We start from the raw sequence: 23041 nt of genomic DNA on the forward strand, positions 1-23041 counted from the left end.
ATTTTCTTTTTCTCTTTTTCTCTCTCTCTCTCTCTCTGTATATGGATATCAATTTGACCTTCAGATGTCAAGAATATTTGTGCAATTTGTTTAGAATGATAAAAACAGAACTGACAGCTGAACATATTGTGGCTATGCTTTAATGTATTGTATTAATATTGCAAAAAAACATCCTTGAATTGACTTATGTTACCTTATGCAAATGGGGCCTGGGAAAGATTTTTTCGTCTTCAGAGAAACATTATTCAAGTTCTTATAAATAGTCAAGCAACACATGGTGTCAACACTTCCTTCCCCTGGAGGATTAAAAATAATCAAATATGCATGTGTCAGACAGAGGGGGGGGGGGGTGTCATTTAAATGACACAAAAGAATCTGATATGCAGAGTGGTCTCGTGATTGGCCATGAGGGGGGATGCTGCAGGGGACAGTTAATAGGTGCCCCTGAGCAGTAGCGTGTGTGTGTGTGTGTGTGTGTTTGTGAGTGTGTGTGTGTGTGTGTATGCGTGTGTGTATGTACTGTATGCGTGTGTGTGTGTGTGCATGTGAGAGAGAGTGTATGGGTGTGTGTGTACTGTATGTACTGTATGCGTGTGTGTGTGTGTGTGTGTGTGTGTGTGTGTGAGAGAGAGAGAGAGCACATGTAAATATGTGTATCTGCATATACTGCATGTATGTATTCAAGGGGCCATGCATTTTGCATTTGTATGTGTCAGTGTGCACTCCAAAGAATCTTCCATGACCCTGAAGAATGGTATTCTTTCCTAAAAGGGAACAGAGGAAAGAGTAGAGTTGTATCTTTTTGGAGGGAAATCATATTCCCTTTTGTTTCTGAGATAAAAGTATCCACAGGTGGTTCTATGAATTCTTTACGCTACATGAAGATGGTTCTAAGGTTCTTAACTGAAGAGTGGCTGTCTAAAACTCCACTGGCAAATGAGCAGTAATGGTACACCTGGTTCAGTGTGGAGGTGGAGAGAAGATAAGATGAGATGAGACGAATGGAGATGAGAGGGAGAGAGGAAAGCAGAGGAGGATGTAAGATCTAATGGGAGAAGGAGACAGTGCAACCCTGAGCAGTCAGTCACACACGATGGAGGTCTGGGGATCCATGGCAACGTGTGAAGCTGGAGCTTTCTATTAAAGGCCTCGTCTGTAACAATGAATAATCTATCATTCACCCAAGTGTATGAAATCTTTAGCACTGCATGTGTTATATAGCAGGGAATATAGCAGCCAATTTTGGAGGTGTTTTGGCAGTTTGGTCTCGTGTTGGTGTAGGCTAACATGTTTTTGTGTGTGTGCGTGCGTGTGTGTATGTGTGTGTGTGTGTTTTGCAGGAACGTGAGCTCAGCAGGGGAAGAGGCTCGTCGGCGGATGCGCGAGTGTGAGGGCCTGACGGACGCGCTGCTCTTCGTCATCCAGACCTCTCTGGGCAGCACCGAGATCGACAGCAAGGTGGGGCTCAGCTACCTCTCCCACTCTCTCCTCTTCCTCCTGCTCTTCCTCCTCTTCCTCCTCTCATTCCTCTGCACCCAGACCTCTATGGGCAGCACCAAGATCGAACCATAAGGTCTGGGTGTGCCTTCCCTCCTCCCCCTCCTTCTCCACCTCCATCCTTTCCTCCCCTTCCATTATCGGTAACACTTTACGGTAAGGGTACATGAATTATCATGAATTCATGTATGAATTAATTCATGATTAACATATTACTTCATTCTTTAATATCTCATGAATCATCAGACATTTACAAGAGTTCATAGTCTGTCATTCATGACCTCATACATGAACAACACATCAACTAAAGCATTAAGTATGTTGAGCACATCATTATGATTTATGATTTATTAAGAATGATCATGATGATTTCTTTTTCTGCCAAAAATGTTGTCATCACTATTCAAATTCTGTTTTGATGCCATAGTTCACACTTTAGTTGAGGGGCCACAAACATGATGAACTCATGAGTAATTAACCTAACATACATGTAATCATGATGATCATGCTTAAAGAAGCCCTATGCAACAATTTTAGCAAAAATGACCTTAATTATGCAGGTTGAGAGTCGTTCTGATGGTTCTACAACACTTTTTGGGTCGATTGGTGGGTGCTTCGTCTCCCCATAGTGCTTCTCCGCGGAAAAAACGAATATGCAACTGTCTGGTCGCAGTCCGAACACATCCGGATGTAACTCAACGGAAATATCCAATCGCGCCTCGGAAATGTAGTCAGATTGTAGTTTATAAGAAGACTGCAAAACGAACTCCGACTTGGCTTTGTTGCTGTTGAAATTGTAAGTAGCCTACCCTTGGGTGAACTTCGTTTTTGTAATGTGATTTGATAGTCTCTTGAACAATGTGTTTGCTCAACCGTTTTATTGTGAGCCCTGTATGTGTTTAGCTTGGTTTCTTGATGGCTAGCTCGCTAGCTAGTGGGGGTTTAGCGTAGCAGTCACTTGCTACCCAAGCTGCAGGGGGAGCTATGTCGTGAAAAATGTGAGCCCAAATCAGGCAAAAATCCAAAAACAGTAAACAGGTAAAAAGGAATAAACAGACCTGCATAGGGCTTCTTTAAGAAATCATAAATCATAATGATGTACCCATCGTACCTAATGCTTTAGTTGATGTGTTGTTCATGCATGAGGTCATTAATGACATTACATATGAACTCGTGTAAATTCCTGATGATTCATAAGATATAAAGGAATGAAGTAATGCATAAATCATTATAATTCATGTACCCTTACCGTAAAAAGTGTTACCCAATTATCTCCTCTCCTTCCATCTCAGTTGTTTTGTGTTTACCCTCTTGCTCCTCTCCCCTGTCCTCCCTCTGTTCCCTCTCCCTCTCTGTCCTCTCCTGTTCTCACCTCTCACCTGCCCCATCCTACACCCCCCGCACCCCCCACATACACCTCCCTGGTCAGTAGGTATATTCGTGTGTGTCACCTGAACAGAAATGGCTGATTCAACTATTTGTTGTGTGTGTGTGTGTGTGTGTGCACATGTGTGAAGGTGAGTGGGCGGGAGATGGTTTAATGATTTTGCACTGTGTGTGTGTGTGTGTGTGTGTGTGTGTGTGTGTGTGTGTGTGTGTGTGTGGAGACAAGAGACAGAGTGAGTGAGTATGAGAGGAAGGTTGTTTTGCTCAACAAACCAACAAACAATCAGCTCTTTGCACGGTTGCATTTTCAAGGTTGCCAGATCCACTGCATGTCCCCCACAATGGCAGCCTTTAATCAAAACGGAACGCCCCATCTCGCTGCCTGCCCGTTGGGCTGCTGTGGCGGGAATCTGCTGGCTCCGCACTAATGAATACCGAGTGCCTGACTTTGTGCACGGTGAGAAAGCTGGCCCAGTTTCGAGTCTGCGGCCACGTCCAACCCAGAAGCACTGACCCATTTTGTGCCCACCCACCGGACTCCTCAGCCCACCCTTGCTGAGGGTCTTTGTCTACCTCACTGACTCACACACTCACACGCAGTATTTCAGTCAGACTTTCTGCCTATCAACTCAAAGAGGTCCCTCCCTCTGCAGGTGTAACAGAGGCGAACTGAGCTAGCATGCTAGTTGCGCATGTAAATCCTCACACCCCTAACCTTAAGAATAAGAAAATGGTTCTCTTTGTGAATGTTTGTTACATGCATACACATTATGGAAATATCCACTTGAATTATAAATGATCTGAGGCATGCCCAGCGTACATTTAAGTGCCATTATTCAACAATGGCTACATGTCAATCCGTTTTAGCTCCATTTATCAGGGTATTTAAATGTACGTTCATCTTTAATACATACGTTAAATCATGACATCCGTATGCTGAAGTGTTCTGTTCTAAGATGCATCATGAAAGTGAAGGAAGTGAAGTGTTCAACAGTTCTGGATGATCTGGTGTTATGCTGGATTTTAAGGGTGAGCTTGACGTCAATAACTCAACATCTATCACTGGGGCCAGTAGAATTGGTTTTGGTTCCTGTGAAAAGTAGTTATCTCTTACAGGGGTGTCACTTCAACAGTCCACAAATTACTGTTGGCGGTCCTTCCACACAATCTCCTTGCAGCATTTTGCCCCTTAAGGTCTTCATCTCTCCAAGAGGCCTCTCAGGTCGTATTTGCAAGCAGTGACTCAGACAGCTGCCGTGGAGAAGGCCCCCACTAATCCTGCAGCCGGTGACAAAGGATGACTGCGATGTGACACCTGCGGTTAAGAAATGTCACAATAATTACGAATTTGCTCGCTCATGCTGTTGACGAAACCCCATGAATTAGTGCGCCGTTAAAATCATCTCTACTTCACTTTCTTGCCCTCGGGGGGCTCAAAATGAAATTCCTCATTATTTTCCTTCTCCTCAGGTTTGTTGAAGGCGAAGCACAGTGAGACAGGTGACTTTGCCAGCTCGTTGTGATTGGCTGGACCGAGGTCATTTGCGCCATTTCCCGCTCACTACCTGCCAGGCAGACTCCACATAAACATCCCCAGTCTACTCTATCTTTTAACTTTTACATGGCATTAATAAACCCACTGATAGGCCTACTCTAGGCCTTCAGGGGGGAGGTAGAGAGAGTGAGAGAGAGAGAGAGCGAGAGAGAGAGAGAGAGGGAGAGAAGGCTTCAGTCACTAGAATCCCCCTCTCAGCCCCGCGCTAGATTATTTCTTCCGTGCAGTTCCCTGGGCGCTTCCGCCTGTGGTGAGGTAATTGCGGGAAATGTGGTTCCATCAGCCAGCTGTTACTGCACTCAGTTAATCTGCTCCGAGCCTGCAATCGTTTCAGAAGACGCTGCTGAGGCTGCTGCAGCAGCAGAGAACCTTTGGAAGTCTGATCAGTGTGAAGATACAGTGTGCAGTGTGTCGACGCTGCTCAACCTGACGTGTGTTCAAAGGCTTATCTTGTGTCAGTGAATTTCACAAGGATCAGTGCATCTTCTCCTGTCCGGACCTGTGTCAATGTGTACACACTTCCTCAATGACTTATTTACCCACGCCTCATTGGCTGAGTCTTAGCCATTAGCCTATCGGAACATAGGTTGAAACATAGGTTGAAATCTCCGAGGCCCTGGGATTTGACCTGTCTGTCAAAAGTGAAAATGGTAAAGTAGTGAAACAGGGAGAGGAAGAGAGGGTCAAATGACTTAGTCATTAAAACACTTGAATGACACTTGCATCGTCTTTAAAGTATTGATGCATTGCATGGATCAGTATTTGTGCTGATACTGACACCATTACAAGGGTCGGGTATCAGATGCAATCAACATCTGATATGATTATGTAATTATGAAAATAATGTAAATTTGTGATTATGTAGATCTTCATCTACAATATTTGGTTACACTTTACTTGACAGTGTCGACATAAGAGTGACATGACACTGTCATGAATGTGTCATAAACAAGTCATGGCCATCGTTGCCCCTTGCGTTGGCCATGATGCCCCTTTGAAAATCAGAGGTTAACAGGCCACTGTGGCCTTGGTGCCCCCTTCTTTGAATATTCTGGTTTGCGTCCGACTAATAGCAAATACAAAATAAATGTTACAAATATTGCCTAGATATCGGTAAATATTAAAATCAGAGGATATACAGCTGACTAAGAGTTTGTGAAAGTAGCCTTAATTATCACAAAATGCTAAGCATGCATCTAGGCTATTTGAGTTTCTTAAAGGGACACCAGGCAAGCCTGATGCTTTTTCTCTACAAAACTCCCCCTCGCTCGGTCTGAAGCTCTTTTTCTTTTCTTGCATCTTCCGTCAAGGGTTTTCGCTGCTTCTTCGCCGGCTCTGCCATTATACACACGTTTGCAACAATCTCTAGCGTTTCGTTAGCCTGCCTCTGTGCTGTAGATGATCAGATGATTTACAGTTCTTTGTATGTCATGTTTCATGTTTTTGTAATGTTTCATTCAGTGATGGAGGTCTACTGCTGTGAATAACCTAAAAACTTTGATCATTTTTATAGCCTACTATTGTATAGTTAACTTTGGCCTTGGTGCTCTGACATGTGGCCTTTGTGCCCCCCACTAAATATAACTGAAGGCCAAGTGGCCTTGCCCCTAAAATGGTGAAATTACAAGCCTGGTCATGACAGTGTCGATACTGTCAAGTAAAGTGTTACCCAACATTTTAACAAATCTAGCCATTTTATAGCCTGACATTGTCATACTCAATTCTTGTCAGAATTTGGGACTGGATACATATCCACTTGGCTGGAGTTTTCAGATATTATCGTTTTCAGTGATAAAACCTCCATTTTCGTGTAAATGAAAGGCCAAACCCCATGGAAAGTAATGAGTTTTCTAGCATCACATTACATGTTTCAAAAGTAATGAGCGTGTTATATTTCACTGATAAGGTGATGTAAGGTACAGAAATGTGGTTTATGTTTTGAAGAAAGGTAGTTTATATAGCTCAGAATTGCATTAACCTGTTTATTTATTTTATAATTAATGTGTTGGCCAATTTTTGATGAATCCCCAAGTTGGAGTGCTTTGATGGCATTTTGAAACGGAGGTCAAGCATGTTTTGCAGTGCAAAAATAGGTTGGTGATGTAAGTCAATATGTTTCATTACATTTCAAATGCCAGCACATACTTCCCCAGTCTTTGTTTGATTGTAGTCATTAGTTTTGTTTGGTAGGAGGGGAAAAAAGTGTTTTATTGTTATTATTTGTCAAAAGCGAAGCTGTTGTCTCTGATGGTGCTGATTTTTTTTCTTTCCCCAAATCTTTGCTGCATCTATTTCCGATGCCTGTGCTGAGGCTTCTCTCCCCATCCTCGGCTGTCTATTTCCTTAATATCTTGCTAAATGGAGTGTGATACGATGGATTTAGCGCTGTCACTCTGACTCATTTGGGAAAATGTCTTTTAATCTCATTTAAATGTGCGACCACATCACACACACACACACACACACACACACAAAGAACAAGCAGCAAATTGGTAGCAGCCCGCATTGCGCCTCGTCTCTGTTTTTGGAACGAGGCAGATAAGCTAATTGCGAGGTGTTTACGCAGTGGAAGCACAGTGCTGTCCTCTTTGACGGGCACACACACGAGCTAATGAGCTTTGTGTAGAGTTGGCACCTCTTGATCCTTCCTTGGCTCTGTGACTAACAGTCAAAAAACATTTGCAACCTTGGGCACTCATCGTGTGTGTGTGTGTGTGTGTGTGTGTGTGTGTGTGCATGCATGTGTGTGTGTGTGTGCATGTGCATGTGTGTGTGCGTGTGTGTGTGTGTGTGTGTGTGTGTGTGTGTGTGTGTGTGTGTGAGGGTGACCTTCGCCTGGTCTGTAATCACCATGTTGGGGGTTGGGCAGGGGGCAGAGCTGGGACCCTGGTGGCACGGTGGGCACTGGCGCTCCCAGGCGCTGCCAGCACTGGGTTAAACAAACATCTGTTTCAGGACCTTGTCTGTCTCCTTGGGTCTGTCTCTCCCTCTCTCTTAATCTCTCACCCTCTGTCTTTCCCCCACTCCCTCTCCTTTTTTCTATATTCCTCTCTTAATTTTCTGTCATGTACATGATCTCGCTCTCTCTCTCACTTTAAATTTCTCATTCATTCTTCTCCCCCACTTTCTTCCAGACCATAGAGAATTGTGTGTGCATCTTGAGGAACCTCTCGTATCGGCTGGCTGCGGAAACCTCTCAGGGACAGCAGATCGGCACGGACGAGCTCGACGGCCTGCTCTGCGGCGACTCCAACGGCAAGGACGGCGAGAGCTCGGGCTGCTGGGGCAAGAAGAAGAAGAAAAAGAAGCCCCAGGATCAGGTGAGGGCAAGAGGGGACGAGAGGCAGGGGTCAGAGAGGTGGTATGGGGGCAAAACAGAGTACCTCATACCTTGCAGGAGTCGGGTTGGGGGTGTCTGACAGGGCATCAGAGACTCTGAGGGAGGGAGGTATCTGGAGGGTGATTATGTTGGCCTGTCAGCAGTTCACCTGTAATTACAGACATTTTGTTACTATTCTTAGTGGGCACTCAGCTCTTGGCCTCTGCTGTGAACTGCTGCCCATTTTACCTGGATGATTTTCTTTCCTTGTGCAGTAATTGGCCTATGTAAAGGGATCCAGGTCTGTTGTAAATGCCTGATAGGAAAAAAGGTGGAGGAGCAGCAGGTGAAAGACATGATAAATGTTTGTACAGTTGCTTAGATGTTCTGCTGAAAGTATACACTGTAGACTAGACATGGCCAGGATAGAGTCCTAACATGGGGCGCGTTTCTCAAAGTTCCCATAGTTGCTAACTAAGTTTGTTGGTTGCAATGCAATTTCCCATTGCCAACCAACTAAGTTGCTAACAGGTTATGGGAAACGCATCCCTGATGGTCAGGTAAAGGTCAGGTGTGCTCCGGCACATGACGCCTACTCAGTCCCAGCACACCACCTCCATCATCATACATAAATGACACTAATCGCTACACCTGTCCATGTTACAGAGACATTTTTATGAGGACTCTTTTATGTGTCATCAGCAAGTCACAGACCTCCCCCTTTTTATCTCTCTTTTAGGGTCCCAGCCACTCTCCCAGCTAATAACGACTCACTAGTTACTGTCTGCTATAAAACAGCCCTCAAGAGGCATGCAAAGACAGAGGATGTAATAACACATCAGCCGAGTAATAATGTAATAAATGTAATGTAGAGGATGTAATAACACATCAGCCGAGGCCCTTTTACTGCTTTGTGGAGAAGGGGGAGTTGCAAGTCGGCTGTAATGTAGTTATGGGCTGGTTGACTACAAGGGGTAACGAGTGCTTCTCATGGCCCAAATAAGGGTGAGAAACACTGGATGGGATGCTGGTGAAGACCTCTGTTGTCTCTCACTGGATCTTCTAAGGAATATGATGTGGAAAGCTTTAATCTTTTTTATTTCTGACTAGTAATATTAGATCAAAGTCCAGGCCTTGCCTATTAAAAAAAGCATTGAGGGTCTGTTTTATTTAACACAGAACAGGGATTTGTCATTTCCCTTCCATTCTTTTGGTTAACTGCTCTGGAAAAGTGGGCCTCCTCAAAGTCCAACCACCAGGCGCATTCATTAGTTAGCGTGCTTCAGCATGCAGTCAGAAGTGGCCCAGCCGGGAATCTCCAACATGGCCGCTTGTTAAATATAATCAAGTCAATCGATGTTGAAAGACGTCCTGTCAGCGTGCGCTGCGCTCCAAGTACATTAGCCGACATCATTCTGAAGGCTCTTTTAATATCGTCCCCCGGTCGGCCTCCCATCTTTTGTCCTGAAATTATAAAATGAGACCCTAGGAAGGGGGACACCTGGGCTTCCAAGTGCAGGAATTAATGTGGCCTGTTGAATCACTTATCTTGGAGCAGCAGCCCGGCAGCTTCCACTGAGAGAATGGGAGCTCTGCTGGTTAAGAGGAAGAGTGGAGAGGAAGGGTTGATGTTTAGTATTTTATTGACAGACACTGGTTTGGGTAAACAAGTGTATTTTCTACCTTGACCTTCTCTACCTATTGTTTACCACCCTCTCTCCCTCTATCCCTCTGTCTTTCTCTTTGTCTCTCTCTCTCTCCCTCCCCTCTCTCTCTCTCTCTCTCTCTCTCTCTCTTTCGTTCTCTCTCTCTCAAGCATACACCCACTCACACTGGCACTTACACACTTGCTCATGCATGCTGTACCCTTTGCTATCCTGTTTTCCACTTAGACATGAAGACAATGATTTTCGCTTAACTGAAGTGCATTTCTGCCACGCAAACTGCACTTTGAGTTGTGCCTGAATTTGTGAATATCTCTGAGTTTACAGGCATTTTGCATTGGAAGAATCCGTTTAACATGATTCATTAAGAGGAGCCTTGAGCTGAATTTTTTCGTTTTCCAGATGGGATTGCATTTTATTCAGTGCATGAATAGAGTGATATTTCCTTTGACAAATGCTGCCTTCATCACTTTATAAAAAATTAAAAAAATGTGTTTACAACTTACATTTTTCTGTCATTTTGGTAGCTGTTCCAAATGGCAGGACATGACACATTGGATTGAGATGTTTTATCTGCAGTAGACATTCAGCTGTTGAGTTTCATGTTTGTTAGGGACCGTTCGTTATTTATAAACGGGGTCACTGGAGGAAAATAGGGGAGGGTCATGTCTTTTTATTCTTTGATGAGGGAGGGTCACCTAACTTTTTTTTTTGTCTAGGAGGGAGGGTCACCCATCTTTGTATTAATGAAAACAGCAAAAAATCAAAGTGGCTTGTTTGATTGTTGATTTCTGTCGCCATATAACGTTCTCTTTCGTTCCATAGCTCTGTCAACATTGAACAATGAAAATAAGGGAGATTTCCCGGGTTTCTCACACAAAAATACGGAAAAATGTCAACATTCGTCCCCATTAACGTTGGAGGGTTGGAGCAACAAAGTAGCCTACTTTATTCACGCCCTAACAGCCTATATCCATTTGGTCAACTTTATCCAGCCCTAAAAAGCTAAATTTAACTTTGGTTTACTTGTATAGCCTAACTTTAAACAGTGTGCTTAACATAAAGCATACTTGTGCTTCATTCATCCACACATCCAGCTCCTAACGTTTTGACAAGCATTTCTACCAATTGACGTTGTTCCTGCCCATCTCTAGCTTTGCTGTCTCCATCCTTTCTGTTTTTTTTTGTTTGCAAAAAAATATATAGTATTTATTGGTAACCAGCAACAAGTGCAATTTGTTAATCGCTGTTATTCTCTCTCCTGCCAACAAAAATGTGTTACGTTCCAAGTAGCAGTGCGTAATTCTGCTTCATAAAGTTGAACAAATACATTTGGTCATATAAATAGCCAGTTTATGGTCTACAGTGTAGTTGGTAAGTTATGGTAGGCCAACTTGGAGTGAATATAGAGGGGGAATTCTTTGAGTAGCCTGGCAGGTGCGCACGTAGGCATAGCCTACGGCTGAACACTGCAAGCGCTAATGAATCGTGCTCTCACGACAACCACGTCGTTAACTTAAATAAGCCTAGGTTAACATCACTCTGAGTTCGCATTCAAGCAAGCAAAACGATTATTTGAATACATCTGTTTCACTGGAAGGGCAAGGTGTAACAACAGGACAAAACAGAGACAGGCCAGAATGCAGGACTAATGTTATGAGAGTATTACAGTAATATGGGATATTCTATGAGAAAATATTAAAACGGCAAGACAGCGGGGAAACGTTAAAATGATAAACCCGGAAAAAGTTGTCATGTTAGGTATTTTTCGGTCCCTGTGATTATTTGTTAAATTGTGCAAACGGCCTTTTCAAGTCATTTGAGAAGGAAAGAGTGTAGCAAGCTCCCAAATTGACTCTCATCTGAGAAATTGAGTTTTGGATAATGTTCAGCTTTGGCAGCTTTAGCTACAATGACTGAGGAAGCCTAGAGACGAGTCCATAGCAACAAGTTCATGTGTTGAATTTGTTATTACCCAGTGTGCTTTGTTGAATGGTCTCAATGCTCTATTGTTTTATTTCATGTGAATACTTACTAGAGGAGTAACTTTTCAAGTAGGCTAATGCAGTTGCAGGAAGTGTGCATCTCGTTTCCATGCTTATTGTGTTTCCACAACAATGTTAGTGAGTAAATCTACTGAAATGGCCACCATCTTGGTGAAGTGTGATGTGTAAGATCAGAAAGCAGAAGTTGGTATAAAGGCGGTAGATGTTGTTGTGTATTCTTACGCGTAAGAGCGTGGGCGGAAGTCATCGACAATTGGCCAGGGAGGGTCATATAATTTTTGCATATGCTGCTGGAGGGTCGTTGAAAATTATAAAGCAGGCAGGGAAGGGTCATGCAACTTTTGATCGAAGCATTCAAAATCCCTCTGGTGATCCCGTTTATAATTAACGAACGGTCCCTTAGTGTGGCTTTGCCGAATATCCATTGGTTCATTACAGGAAGGCCTCCCGTTTGAAAGGAAAGGGGCCATTGAATCTGAATTTCTTCATGATGTTGCTCCTTTAATAGAAGTGAATTAAGGGAATGTAGTCATCTCCCTGAAAGAATGTAATGGCCTTGTTAAACAGGGGATGTTTAGGGCTCAGTGCCCTCCGACGCACTATGACAGATTATCCATGGACCCCACCACAACCACTACTATCACCACCACCACCAACACAATCATCACCACCACCACCAACAACAACAACACATCTCTCATTGACTGCCATCTCTCTCTTTCACACACACACACACACACACACACACACACTCATACTCACACACACACACGCACACGCACACGCACACGCACACGCACACATACTAGCAGTGTTTCTCACAACAACAACACACACACACACACTACACAATACCAGTGACGGACTGGGAACAAAAAAACGGCCTTGGCATTTCCACCCACCTTAGCAACTTCCAGATAGAACTTTTGATGCACGGAAAGAACACGCACTTTTGACCCAGTGATGGTGAACGTAAGCTCTCATGCTATAAACAACTGCACCAAAACATGGACATATCAATGCACAACCCCAATGCATAAAACAACGAATAAATCATCAGAGCCAGCAGCTCCATAATAAAAACATGTCTTACCATCATGTAGTTAACAAGGTGCGAAGAAGTTTGCTCTTCTCTGAAGCCCTGTCTATTGCGTCATCTGAATCCAAGTTCATTAGGATCTCTTTCTCTGTCGACATCAGCTTTAGAGCCTCCTTGAGTATCAGTATTAGCCATAGACAGTAAAAGATAAAGGTATTAGCGCTAGTGCTACAGTAGCAGAACCTGCACTTGATTTTAAAAACAAATCAGTCAATTTTCACCGCCAGCCAACAGTGCTCTCTAAGATTTCTCTCTCTTTTTCTCAGCTTCCCCCTTGTGTCGCCTGATGCCTCGATTAATTTTTTTGCTAGCTTAATCTTAGTCAATAGTATAGCTTCCAACTTCTAACTTCCACGCAGACGCAGACACGGCCTACTCCCAGAAGGCATTGCTTCATTTTAACTTTTGCAAACAAATAATGAAATACAAAAAATGCAGGCAGATTTTGTTTTATTTCAAACCATGCACGTTTTTGAACTTCTGAATAAGACATTTTGCTACAAAACAATGCAGACTGATGTAAAAGTTTGTGACTGTAGACTGTAGAGTGTAACCATGACTGGGATATAGAGACTCATGTGTGGTATAAATACTGATATTGAGGTGTGAAGGATTTGGAGAAGTTTGGCTATCAGTTAGCCGAGGAACATTATGGACACTTGAAAGGGTGCCGAAATAATTATCTTGGGGTTACTGTTTACAATTAAGGGGCCGCATGGCTGTTACACTCATGCCGCTCTCTGATTGGCCAGCCCAAACGGCCCACGAGGGTCCGCGGCACCTCTGGCATCTGCCCAAATTCCACACTACCAGTCCGTCACTGCACAACACTGACTAACACTTTCACTTGCAGCGCACTCTCAATCATGGCACACTCACACTGTTGTTCTCCTAACAAGCACACACTCATGTTACACACTGAATTATCACTTCACAGACTTACAAACATCCACTGTTTCTCCGTAGAAACACTGCCCCAGTCTTTTCACTCTCACACTTTAACTCTCATGAAAATGACTACCAGCAATAGTGTCAGGCAATTACACTTAATACTTAATAGTTGTTGTTTTATAGTTTATTTACTACTCCGTATTCACACAGTGGTAAAAAAAAATATTTCTGTTTTTCATTGCGCTGGAAAAAGTCTATGGTTTTGCACATGAAATTCAACATGGACTTGGAGCAGCATCCTCCAACAAGTAGTAGTTTCCACGAGTAAAAAACAAGATTTTACAGGCACAAAAAAGAATGTAAATTCTGTCTGTGTTGGTGTGGGACTTCTACCTCACCAAAAGTGTGGAATGTTTTCTCATCGTCTCGGCAACAGAATCTTAAGTACTCTTCTCTGTGTGTTCTCTCCCCTCCCCACACACACACACACACACACACACCCTTGCTGGAAAGACAGGAGGAAAGCCTCGCGGGCTCCTCTTCCCTTCAGCAGTTAATTGAACAGCACGACCTCTCCTTAGAGCAGCGAGGGGAGCGATGCACACAGAGGCTGCTTAATAATTGAGGGATGCTGGAAGCGGGCGTGCCTCTGCTCCTGAGCGACTCAAGCACAGAGAGAAGTGCAGCAGAGGTATGCTGTGAGTTGCTTCTGCTGCTGAAAGTAGGTCATTGTGTGCCAGCCCTGTGCCCTCTCAAACAGATTCAACTCAGTGGTTCAGTCAAACAGGGCCACGTGTGTCGACTTAATGCAAAACGCAGAACACTGCATTGGGCTATTTTCTTTAGGTTGCAATGCAAATCAATTAAGATGTATTGTTGCGGCCTTGGTGCACCAAACTTGACTAATTTTCTGACTGTATAGGTGTATAGGGTACTCAATACATGGCCTTGAAATACTACTTGAAATACTAATTACACTAACAGTGAAATACTAATAAACACTAACAGTGTTTTTTGTCCTTTTATGTTTTTTTTGCTTTGATTTGTTTTGCTTTGAAGAGAAGTTATAAAGTCTGTCTGGTGGTAAGGCACAGTGTGGTTTTTAGTGGGTGGTGTGTGTGTGTGTGTGTGTGTGTGTGTGTGTGTGTGTGTGTGTGTGTGTGTGTGAGTTTGGGAAAATAGAGGGTTTCACGACAGGCTGTGTGCTTTGTGTGTTATGTGCAATATATGTGTGCATTGGGGAAGTGTGAGGTGTATGTTGGTGTGTGTGTGAGAAAGAGAGAGAGAGAGTTGGGGAAATGTAGGGCTTGGTGACAGGCTGGGTAGGCAGGCAGGGTAATTGCCTTTAGAGAGTGCAGCATGGAGGTGTGGGCACCGCCAGCAAACAAACTGCTGTTGCTCTACATGTGGGGTGTGTGACGGGAAGGAGGCGTGATAACAGAGAAAAGGGCAGAAACTGAGTCATGAACAGAGTTGGACAGACAGACAGACAGACAGACTCTGACAGATAAACAGGTCTCTTAAATGCTGATGTCCTGCAAATGTCACTATCCCGTCGCTAACCTCTGTCCTTTTCCATTTTTCTTCTCTTCTCTTTTTTTCCCTCTCTCTTTTCATTTCAATCTTATCTCTCTCGTGCTTGATCTCTCCCATTTCCCTTTCTCCCTCTCTCTCTCTCTCCTCCTCTCTTTCGCTTTCTCTTGTTCTGTCCACCTTTCTTTCTGTCTTCCCATCTCCCATCTCCCCCTGTCTCTCCCTCCCCTCTTTCTCTCTCTCCCTCTCTCTCTCTCTCTCTCTCTCGCTTTCTCTTCATCTTTCTCTCTCGATGTCTTTCTGTAGTGGGATGGTGTGGGTCCCATGCCGGACGCGGCGGACCCCCCCAAAGGGATCCAGATGCTGTGGCACCCCTCTATAGTGAAGCCCTACCTCACGCTGCTGTCTGAGTGCTCCAACCCAGACACGCTGGAGGGGGCGGCCGGAGCGCTGCAGAACCTGGCAGCGGGCAGCTGGAAGGTGAGTGACCAGTGCACGTCAGTGTTATGTAGCGGTGCTTTGCCAAAATGACAATATAGTTACAAGTATAAACAGTATGAAGAGTTTGGTTCCAAAACGCTATATCTGACTTATTTAGTCATTTTATTTAATTGTGCATTTCAGGAAAAATCAATAAAATTGTAGTTTTGCTGTTTTGATTGAATAAAGATAAATTAAATAAGAGTAACCCAATTACAGTTTCACTGAAACTACCTGGAAAACAAAATGTAAAAAAAATATTTATGAAAATTCATTGAAATAGAGGATACAGCAGTTTAAAAACCAAACTCTTCATATTTACTTTTGCAATGTCTCATTTGACATTGTTAATTCTACACCTGGTAAATACACAAATGACAACATGTAAATAAAAAACATTTTGGATTTACAGTAGCCTATTACTGAGTCTATTTTGCCACTTTTGGGAGCTATAGGGTAACTGGTGTAACCCACTTCCTGTGAATTACATGTATGCTAAGATAGGCTTACGGTGTGTATGTCAGGCTGGGTTATTGTACACACAGAGAAGAGAAGGGTATGTATCCTCTGACGGAACTCTGAGGTAGACGGAAAATGAGCTAAGTTCTCAAAAGGTTGGCGTGTTCCTTTTAAAAGTATCTGCTTTTATTTACCGTATCAGCTGCCATATGCAACCGGTCTTTCACACTTCAAACCAGTCCCTAATCCTCCTATTGAACGATGCATTTTAAGCACCAGTCTTCAAGTTGCTGCTTGATATCTCTTCTATGAGAAGCATTTCCCCCGGCGTAGCTGTGTATGTATAAAACCAGACGTTCACACTTGTTATGTTAAACTTTGCATGTCATGTTAAACCAGTGCAGTGGAAAAGTTTCTCATCTCTCAGGTACTTTAACTCTCCTGTTCAGATGGATCTTTTAACTGGAAATCCATCCACGGAAGTCCTGCCAGATCAATCAATACCTGCCAGGCTTTTGGAGATTGCTGATTGAAAGGCTGGGATTGGATGGCTTTAAAAGTCCCATAACTGACAGTGGTCTAGTGCCTTCCACCAGACTGAGTTAGAAAAGGGATTAAGACAGTTACCTCCACAGAATCTCTCTCTCTCTCTTTTCTCTCTCTCTCATTCACTCACTCACTCATCATCTCTACCTGACACTCTCTGTGTTTCTCTTTCTTTCTCTTATGTTTTTCCTTTTTTCCTTCTCCCTCTCTCTTTCTCCATCGGTCCCTTTGTTTGTGTGCTTCCAATCTTCCGTACTCATCTTGCCCGTCACTTATAATTGGCTCCTGTATTTGTTCCCGCACAGGCCCAACATTTTGCTGCATGTTTAATGCCTCTCGAGTCACTCTGCGCCTTGTGCGTTCTGAGTCCTTCATTTTAATAGGATTATAAATTCCCATACAGTTTGTCCAAGAGGAGTGGGGATTAGTTTTTTTTTTTTTTTTTTAATTTGTGTGAAGTTCCCAAAGATATTGATCTCCTCAAACCAGTGAGTGACGGTTCTGTTTAGACAAATTAATTCCTTTGTCCTTCATTGGAGAGTTTTTCTTTCTCATATTACCCTGTTTAAGAGCCTAGTTTTCACACTTGATAAATTGTGCTTTTGCATGTTAATCATCAATCAGGATAGTTATTTCAAGCTTATTCCACTGCTTGGTTGAATTTCCCATTGTCCTACGTAATTTAGAACGACCATTAACCGTATGTTATTTGCACACCTATGAAGTAGATCCATTTTTTTGGCCGTATCACACTTAACACACTATATTAATTCCCCGAACTCGTTAAGTTTAAATGAACGGTCACGTTGCATCCGAGCTGTAAAATGCAGACGTTCAAAGCATGGCAACATTGTAGCATATGATGGAGGTGGCTTTTAGATAGATAAACAGGATGACAGCAGGCTAAGTAAAATAGCGATGTTTTAAAACTAAAGTTCACCAGAATCTTGGGATACGCCCGCTTGACAACGGGAGAGATAGAACTAACGACTGGCCTTTGGCCGTAGCAACCATCCATTTAGAACTAGTAACGGCAGTTTGTCCTGCGAGTTGAGAAATTAGTTGATATGTGTCGGAAGAAATTAGTTCTACAAACAAGACAGTTTTAGCGAATACAATTGAACTGAAACAGGAAATGAACACAACGCAAGTGGCAACAGTGGAATAAGCAGGATAATGGACTCCATGGTGGTCTGTTCACAGAAGTTAATGCACTTACGAGGTTTTACGGCCCTCCGCTTCGCGTCGGGGCCGTTTTACAACCTCGACCGTGCATTAACTTCTGTGAACAGGCCACCGTGTCGTCCATTATCCCTTACATAGCTGTACTGCCAGATTATCTGTTTTATTGCTTTTATATAGACACACACACTGGTCACTTTATTATGCACACCTCGCTAGTACCGGGTTGGACTCCATTTTGCCTTCAGAACTCCCTTAATTCTTCATGGCATAGATTCAACAAGGTGCCGAAAACATTCCTCAGAGATTTTGGTCCATAATGACATGACGGTATCATGCAGTTGCTGCAGATTTCCTTTTAAGTTAACACTCCGCTGTCAACACTCCGCCGCTGAGAGCTCAAGAATCAGTCAAATCGCAAACAGCCGGCAGCTCCATTTAATTGTCAGGTGTGATTTAATGCGTTCATATTCCACTTTTTATGTCATAGACCTAGCATGCTTATGAGAAGACTTTGCAGTATTGTCCAATGGTCAATCTGTTGCCTTAATTTGTGTTTTATGCGATGCTCCGATGCTGAATTCATGCAGTTTTGCGTAAGTTTAAAATGTTTAGCCGACTGCGTAATTTGTCATTTTCGTTCAATAAGTTCCACTTTTCATGTCATGAATGTAACATGCCTATGATAAGGCTTTGCCGTTGTCCAATATGGTCAATCTATTGTCTCAATTGTGTTTCATGTGATGCACTGAAGCTACATTCATGCATTGTTTTGCTCCAGTTGAAAATGTTTCTGAGAAATTTGTCAGCTATGATCAAATGTGTTCAATAAATTCCACTTTTATGTCATAAATATAGCATGCCTATGATTAATGTTTGTATGGTGTATCTAATCTAGGCCTCTCTTATGATCAATCAAATTGGCTTTGCCCACCCAGTTTTTTCTGTGCCCACCTATTTAAACATGTCTGGCTACGCTACTGCACCAGCCTGAACCGTTGATGCATGGCAGGATGGATCCATGCTTTCATGTTGTTTATACCTTCCATTCTTTAATTTCCCCTTGGGGATCAATAAAGTATCTATCTATCTATCTATCTATCTATACCAAATTCTGACCCTACCATCTGAATGTTGCAGCAGGAATCTAGATTTATCAGATCAAGCAACATTTTTCCAATCTTCTTTTGTCCAAATGTAGCCTACTGTAGGTTTCCTGTTCCTGGTGTGGTCTTCTGCTGCTGTAGCTCATTAGCTCCAAGGTTTGACATGTTGTTTGTTTAGAGGGTAGGGAGTGGTTGTTTGAGTTACTGCTGCCTCTATCAACTCCAGCCAGGCTGTTCTCCTCTGATCTCTGGCATCTATAAGGCATTTTCGCCCAGGGGAACTGCTGCTCACTGGATATATCCTCATTTTCGGACCATCTCTGTAAACCCTAGAGATGGTTGTGGCGTTTAAATACCAGTAGATCAGCGGTATCTGAAATACTCAGACCAGCGTGTTGGGCACTAGCAACCATGGCTCATTCAATGTCACATAAATCTTCCCCATTTTGATGCTCGGTTTAAACTTTCAGGAGATTGTCTTTTCCAAACACTTTAATCTTCCCTCATGCTATATTTGTTTTATTTCTCTCTCTCTCTCTCTCTCTCTCTCTCACACACACACACACACACAAGCCCACCCTACCCCACTCCCCACCCTACCCCACTCCACTCTATCCTGGCCCCAATGCTCCAATGGCCTCTCATTACAGCAAGCTCAGCTCTCAATCAAAACACAGACCATCACATCAGTCAGGTAGTCCAATTACAAGTCAGGACAGAGCTATTTTCTTAAATGGCAGAGAGCGGAGAGAGTGGACATAATGAATGTACAGTGGCCTGTGCCACTTGTGTAATAACTCCTACCGTTTCCACAGCAGCTGTTCCCCCGCCGAGCTGGCCCACTCCAGAGCGATTGGTTCAGATCCCCAGGGAGAGCAGGGCCGTCTAAAATGTGGGCCTTTACGGTGTAGTGGCTCCAGCTTGTTGGGTTGTGTTTACAAATGGGGTCTTCATCCACAGCACACAGAGCAGTTTATAAAGACATTTATTCATCACGCGTGTTGAAAAAGCGAACCACTGCGTGCTACTTTTTTTGTGTTTTAATGAACTGCGTGCATATTTTTATAACTCACCTGGGTAAATATGTTGACAGTATTCACTACATTATACAGAATTAGAAAGCAGCATTGCTTAATTTTTGTTATCTTTGTTATTTTTATACTTTATTGGTAAACAGTGTGCTTGTCTATACAGTAGCTATTCTCATTCTTTTTTCCTCCTTGGTTTTAATGAACCACCCATATGCATATGTTTAAGTGTCTTTTAAATACAACTGAGCAGAGTTTTGAAAAATAATTTAAATGCAGATATTTATGGGTAAGCTTATGACTGGAAGAACGGTCTGGTCATTGGTGAAAAATGTTGGTCAATGGTTAGATTAAGGTACTAACCACACCAAGGTCCTGGTTTCAGTGTGCTCAATAAAGTGTTTCCATATTCTTGTTTGTCTACCCAACTGTTTGTCAGAGCATGTTTCGTAATCTTCTTTAAAACATGTTTTAACCCCCCTTGTTTCCCTTGTTCCTGGCATTACCTACAAAGGGTTACGTCACCATGGATAGTACCATTTGTTTTTGTGAATAAATGCAAATGTACTTCACATTGTTGTTAATAATGGAAATATGTGTGTTGTGTTCACTTCTCCAGTGGTCAGTGTACATCCGTGCGGCGGTGAGGAAGGAGAAGGGTCTTCCCATCCTGGTGGAGCTGCTGCGCATCGACAACGACCGAGTGGTGTGCGCCGTAGCGACAGCTTTAAGAAACATGGCCTTAGATGTGAGAAATAAAGAATTAATTGGTACGTGCCTTCTCTCTTTTCCCTTTCTCTCTTTTCCCTTTCTCTCTTTTCCCTTTCTCTCTTTTCCCTTTCTCTCTTCTCCCTTTCTCTCTTTTCCCTTTCTCTCTTTCCCCTTTCTCTCTTTCCCTTTCTCTCTTTCCCTTTCTCTCTTTCCCTTTCTCTCTTTCCCTTTCTCTCTTCTCCCTTTCATTTCATTTCTCTTTTTTTTTTCCATCTCTACACATCTTGGTGAATTCAGAACAACTCAGATGGTTCAAAGCAGAAGCATGTTGTCTGGCTTCCAACAGTAAAAAAAAACTCCTATAGTATCCCTCTGCCTTCCTTTCAGCATATGAGTCATTCGTTTCTGCCTCATGGTATTCCGTCCCAGTGAAGAGTAAATAAAAATAAAACACTGAAGGATTTCTGTTCCATTTTAGGATTCCATTTAGTGTTTGTCATGCATACAGCAATTACAGGTCTTAAGGTAATTTCCTTTTGTGCAGTCTCAGTGAATCATGTTGTAGTGTAGGTTTGCATGCATGTTAGTTTACAGGCTGTGATTTATGGCATTAAATGAGTTGTGTGTTCTTAGAACAGGGAGGCAAGCTCGAGCAGGGAGTATCTAGCATCTGTGAAAGATTAAAGACTACCAGGACTTTGAAGCATTTGTCACGTTGCACAGATGCATGCTGGGAAGTTTCCCTTGTTTGCCTCCCCTGCTGATTAAATGTTGTGTTGCAAGGCATTGTGAAGAGTTCATGAAATACCCCCTACCACTCCAGAGCCAGTCTGGGCCAGAGCCGTGTTGAAGTCGGGCAGCCTCCAGCTTCAGTAATAACACCTTTGTACTATATCTGGATATTTCAAGAGCCAAGGCGTTTAAGGGTGTGAATTACACTTAATTGTTGCTAATTTATTTAATTATAAAACAAAAATAGACAGCTGGTGAGTAGTAGTGGGAAGCCTGCCAGGCTACTGTAGTCAGACAGAGAGTGAGAGAGAGAGAGATGGCTGGCTTTCTTATGTTCCACCTAAACTGGCAGACAAAGGAAAGCAGCGATCACTTGGGTCCTAACTGCCCTTCAAGTTGGGATCAATCGCAGCCAGACCAGATGTGGTGGGTCCTGACCAGGCAAGTCACCCTTGTGTGCAGTGAGCAAGTCTACAAGGCGGACGCACCATCAAAACCTTCCGTCATCTAATTACACCTCATTTCAGCGATGATTTTTCTTTTTTTTTTCCTAAAAAAGGGTTTGAACTTCCTGTTTGAAATTCTGCCTCTGACAACCCCTCTCCCCAAACCCCCAAACCACCCTCACCAGCACCACCACCAACAGACTATTGATCTTTCTCTAATAAACTTGGTTGCGTGGTGTGCTGTTTGGTCTCCATGGCAACAGCTCTCCTCTTCTCTCCTACTCCCCTCCTCTCCTCTCAGGCGGTTAGTTTTCAGAGCCTGTAGGATCTCTCTCTGGCAAACTTGGCTGCTTCTCTCTTCTCTCTCTCTCTTTCGCTCTCTCTCTCTCTGTGCTAGTCTTCTGCTTACCTAATTACCCACTGCAGAGTTTCCTCCAGATTTGCATCTGACATGAACTATCTTCCTTGCAAGTAAATCACTGTTAGCTAATGAGAGTTTTTTCTCTCTCTCTTTCTCCACTTTTTAACTCGTCTGCTCTCTTTTGCTCTTCTCTCTCCATTCTTCCCACCATTACTTCCATGGAGATATTCGCACAGTTTTTCCTCAGGACAACTACAGGAATCACAACACATATATATGCGCACAGACAAACAAGAACACAGTGGTGATTGTTTATCCTTTTCATTTTAATGAAAATCCCTGCCTTTGTATATGGTAATGTAGTTTAGCAGAGACAGGGAAGGCAGTGTTATTAAAATGGCTGTGGGCTAATATGGTAGACAAGAATAAAAATGTAATATGGTTGTATGTTTGTGTCTGAGACACAGATTGATTTTGAAATGGAATGAAGTGAGTGTTGTGGGGATTGTCTTGAGGAGAACTGGATGCTGTTTAAAACCTGACTCAGGAGACTGTGGAGGACACAGAGAGGAATAGAGTGATGGAGATAGGAGGGAAGAGAAGGATAGAGAGAGAGAGAGGAAAACATAAATAGAGATTCCCAGGCATTCAGCAGAGACCATGTTAATGTCCATGTTACCATGTTAACCATTTAGCTTCCACTATAATCAATGTTTCTGGCTACACCAGATGTCATAGAGGCGCATATTCCAAAAAATTAAACCAGTCTTCGAACTATTTTTATGCTCCGCAAACAGATCGCTTCAAAGCTCACTAAGATACTGATTTGTACTTGTCTTTAGAATATACATTTTGTGTCAATATAATAGAAGCCCTCGTCTCTCTACTCCAGTGAGTCGTCTTGAGTTGTGTTTGTTGTGTAGGATGTGAACATAGACACACAGCTAGTTACCATTCACACCATGACATATGCAAGAAAGCCTGTCGCTCATGTGTTTTGACTGTGATTTTGGTTCTTGTAGCAGGGATGTGTTTAGTAT

General features: G+C 43.0%; 1 protein-coding gene across 5 annotated transcripts in view; it reads left to right on the plus strand.

The window, feature by feature from the left end:
- ctnnd2a (catenin (cadherin-associated protein), delta 2a) overlaps window positions 1–23041 on the plus strand; it is a 287423-nt gene that overhangs the window by 229853 nt on the left and 34529 nt on the right. For all 5 annotated transcript variants that reach the window (XM_048266125.1, XM_048266123.1, XM_048266126.1 and 2 more), the window contains 4 exons: window positions 1341–1458; window positions 7573–7758; window positions 15257–15430; window positions 20371–20521. In XM_048266125.1, coding sequence (XP_048122082.1) covers window positions 1341–1458; window positions 7573–7758; window positions 15257–15430; window positions 20371–20521 — 629 coding nt within the window. The remainder of the gene's footprint in view (window positions 1–1340; window positions 1459–7572; window positions 7759–15256; window positions 15431–20370; window positions 20522–23041) is intronic.

Source organism: Alosa alosa, chromosome 16, assembly GCF_017589495.1.
Source record: "Alosa alosa isolate M-15738 ecotype Scorff River chromosome 16, AALO_Geno_1.1, whole genome shotgun sequence".
NCBI lineage: Eukaryota > Metazoa > Chordata > Actinopteri > Clupeiformes > Clupeidae > Alosa > Alosa alosa.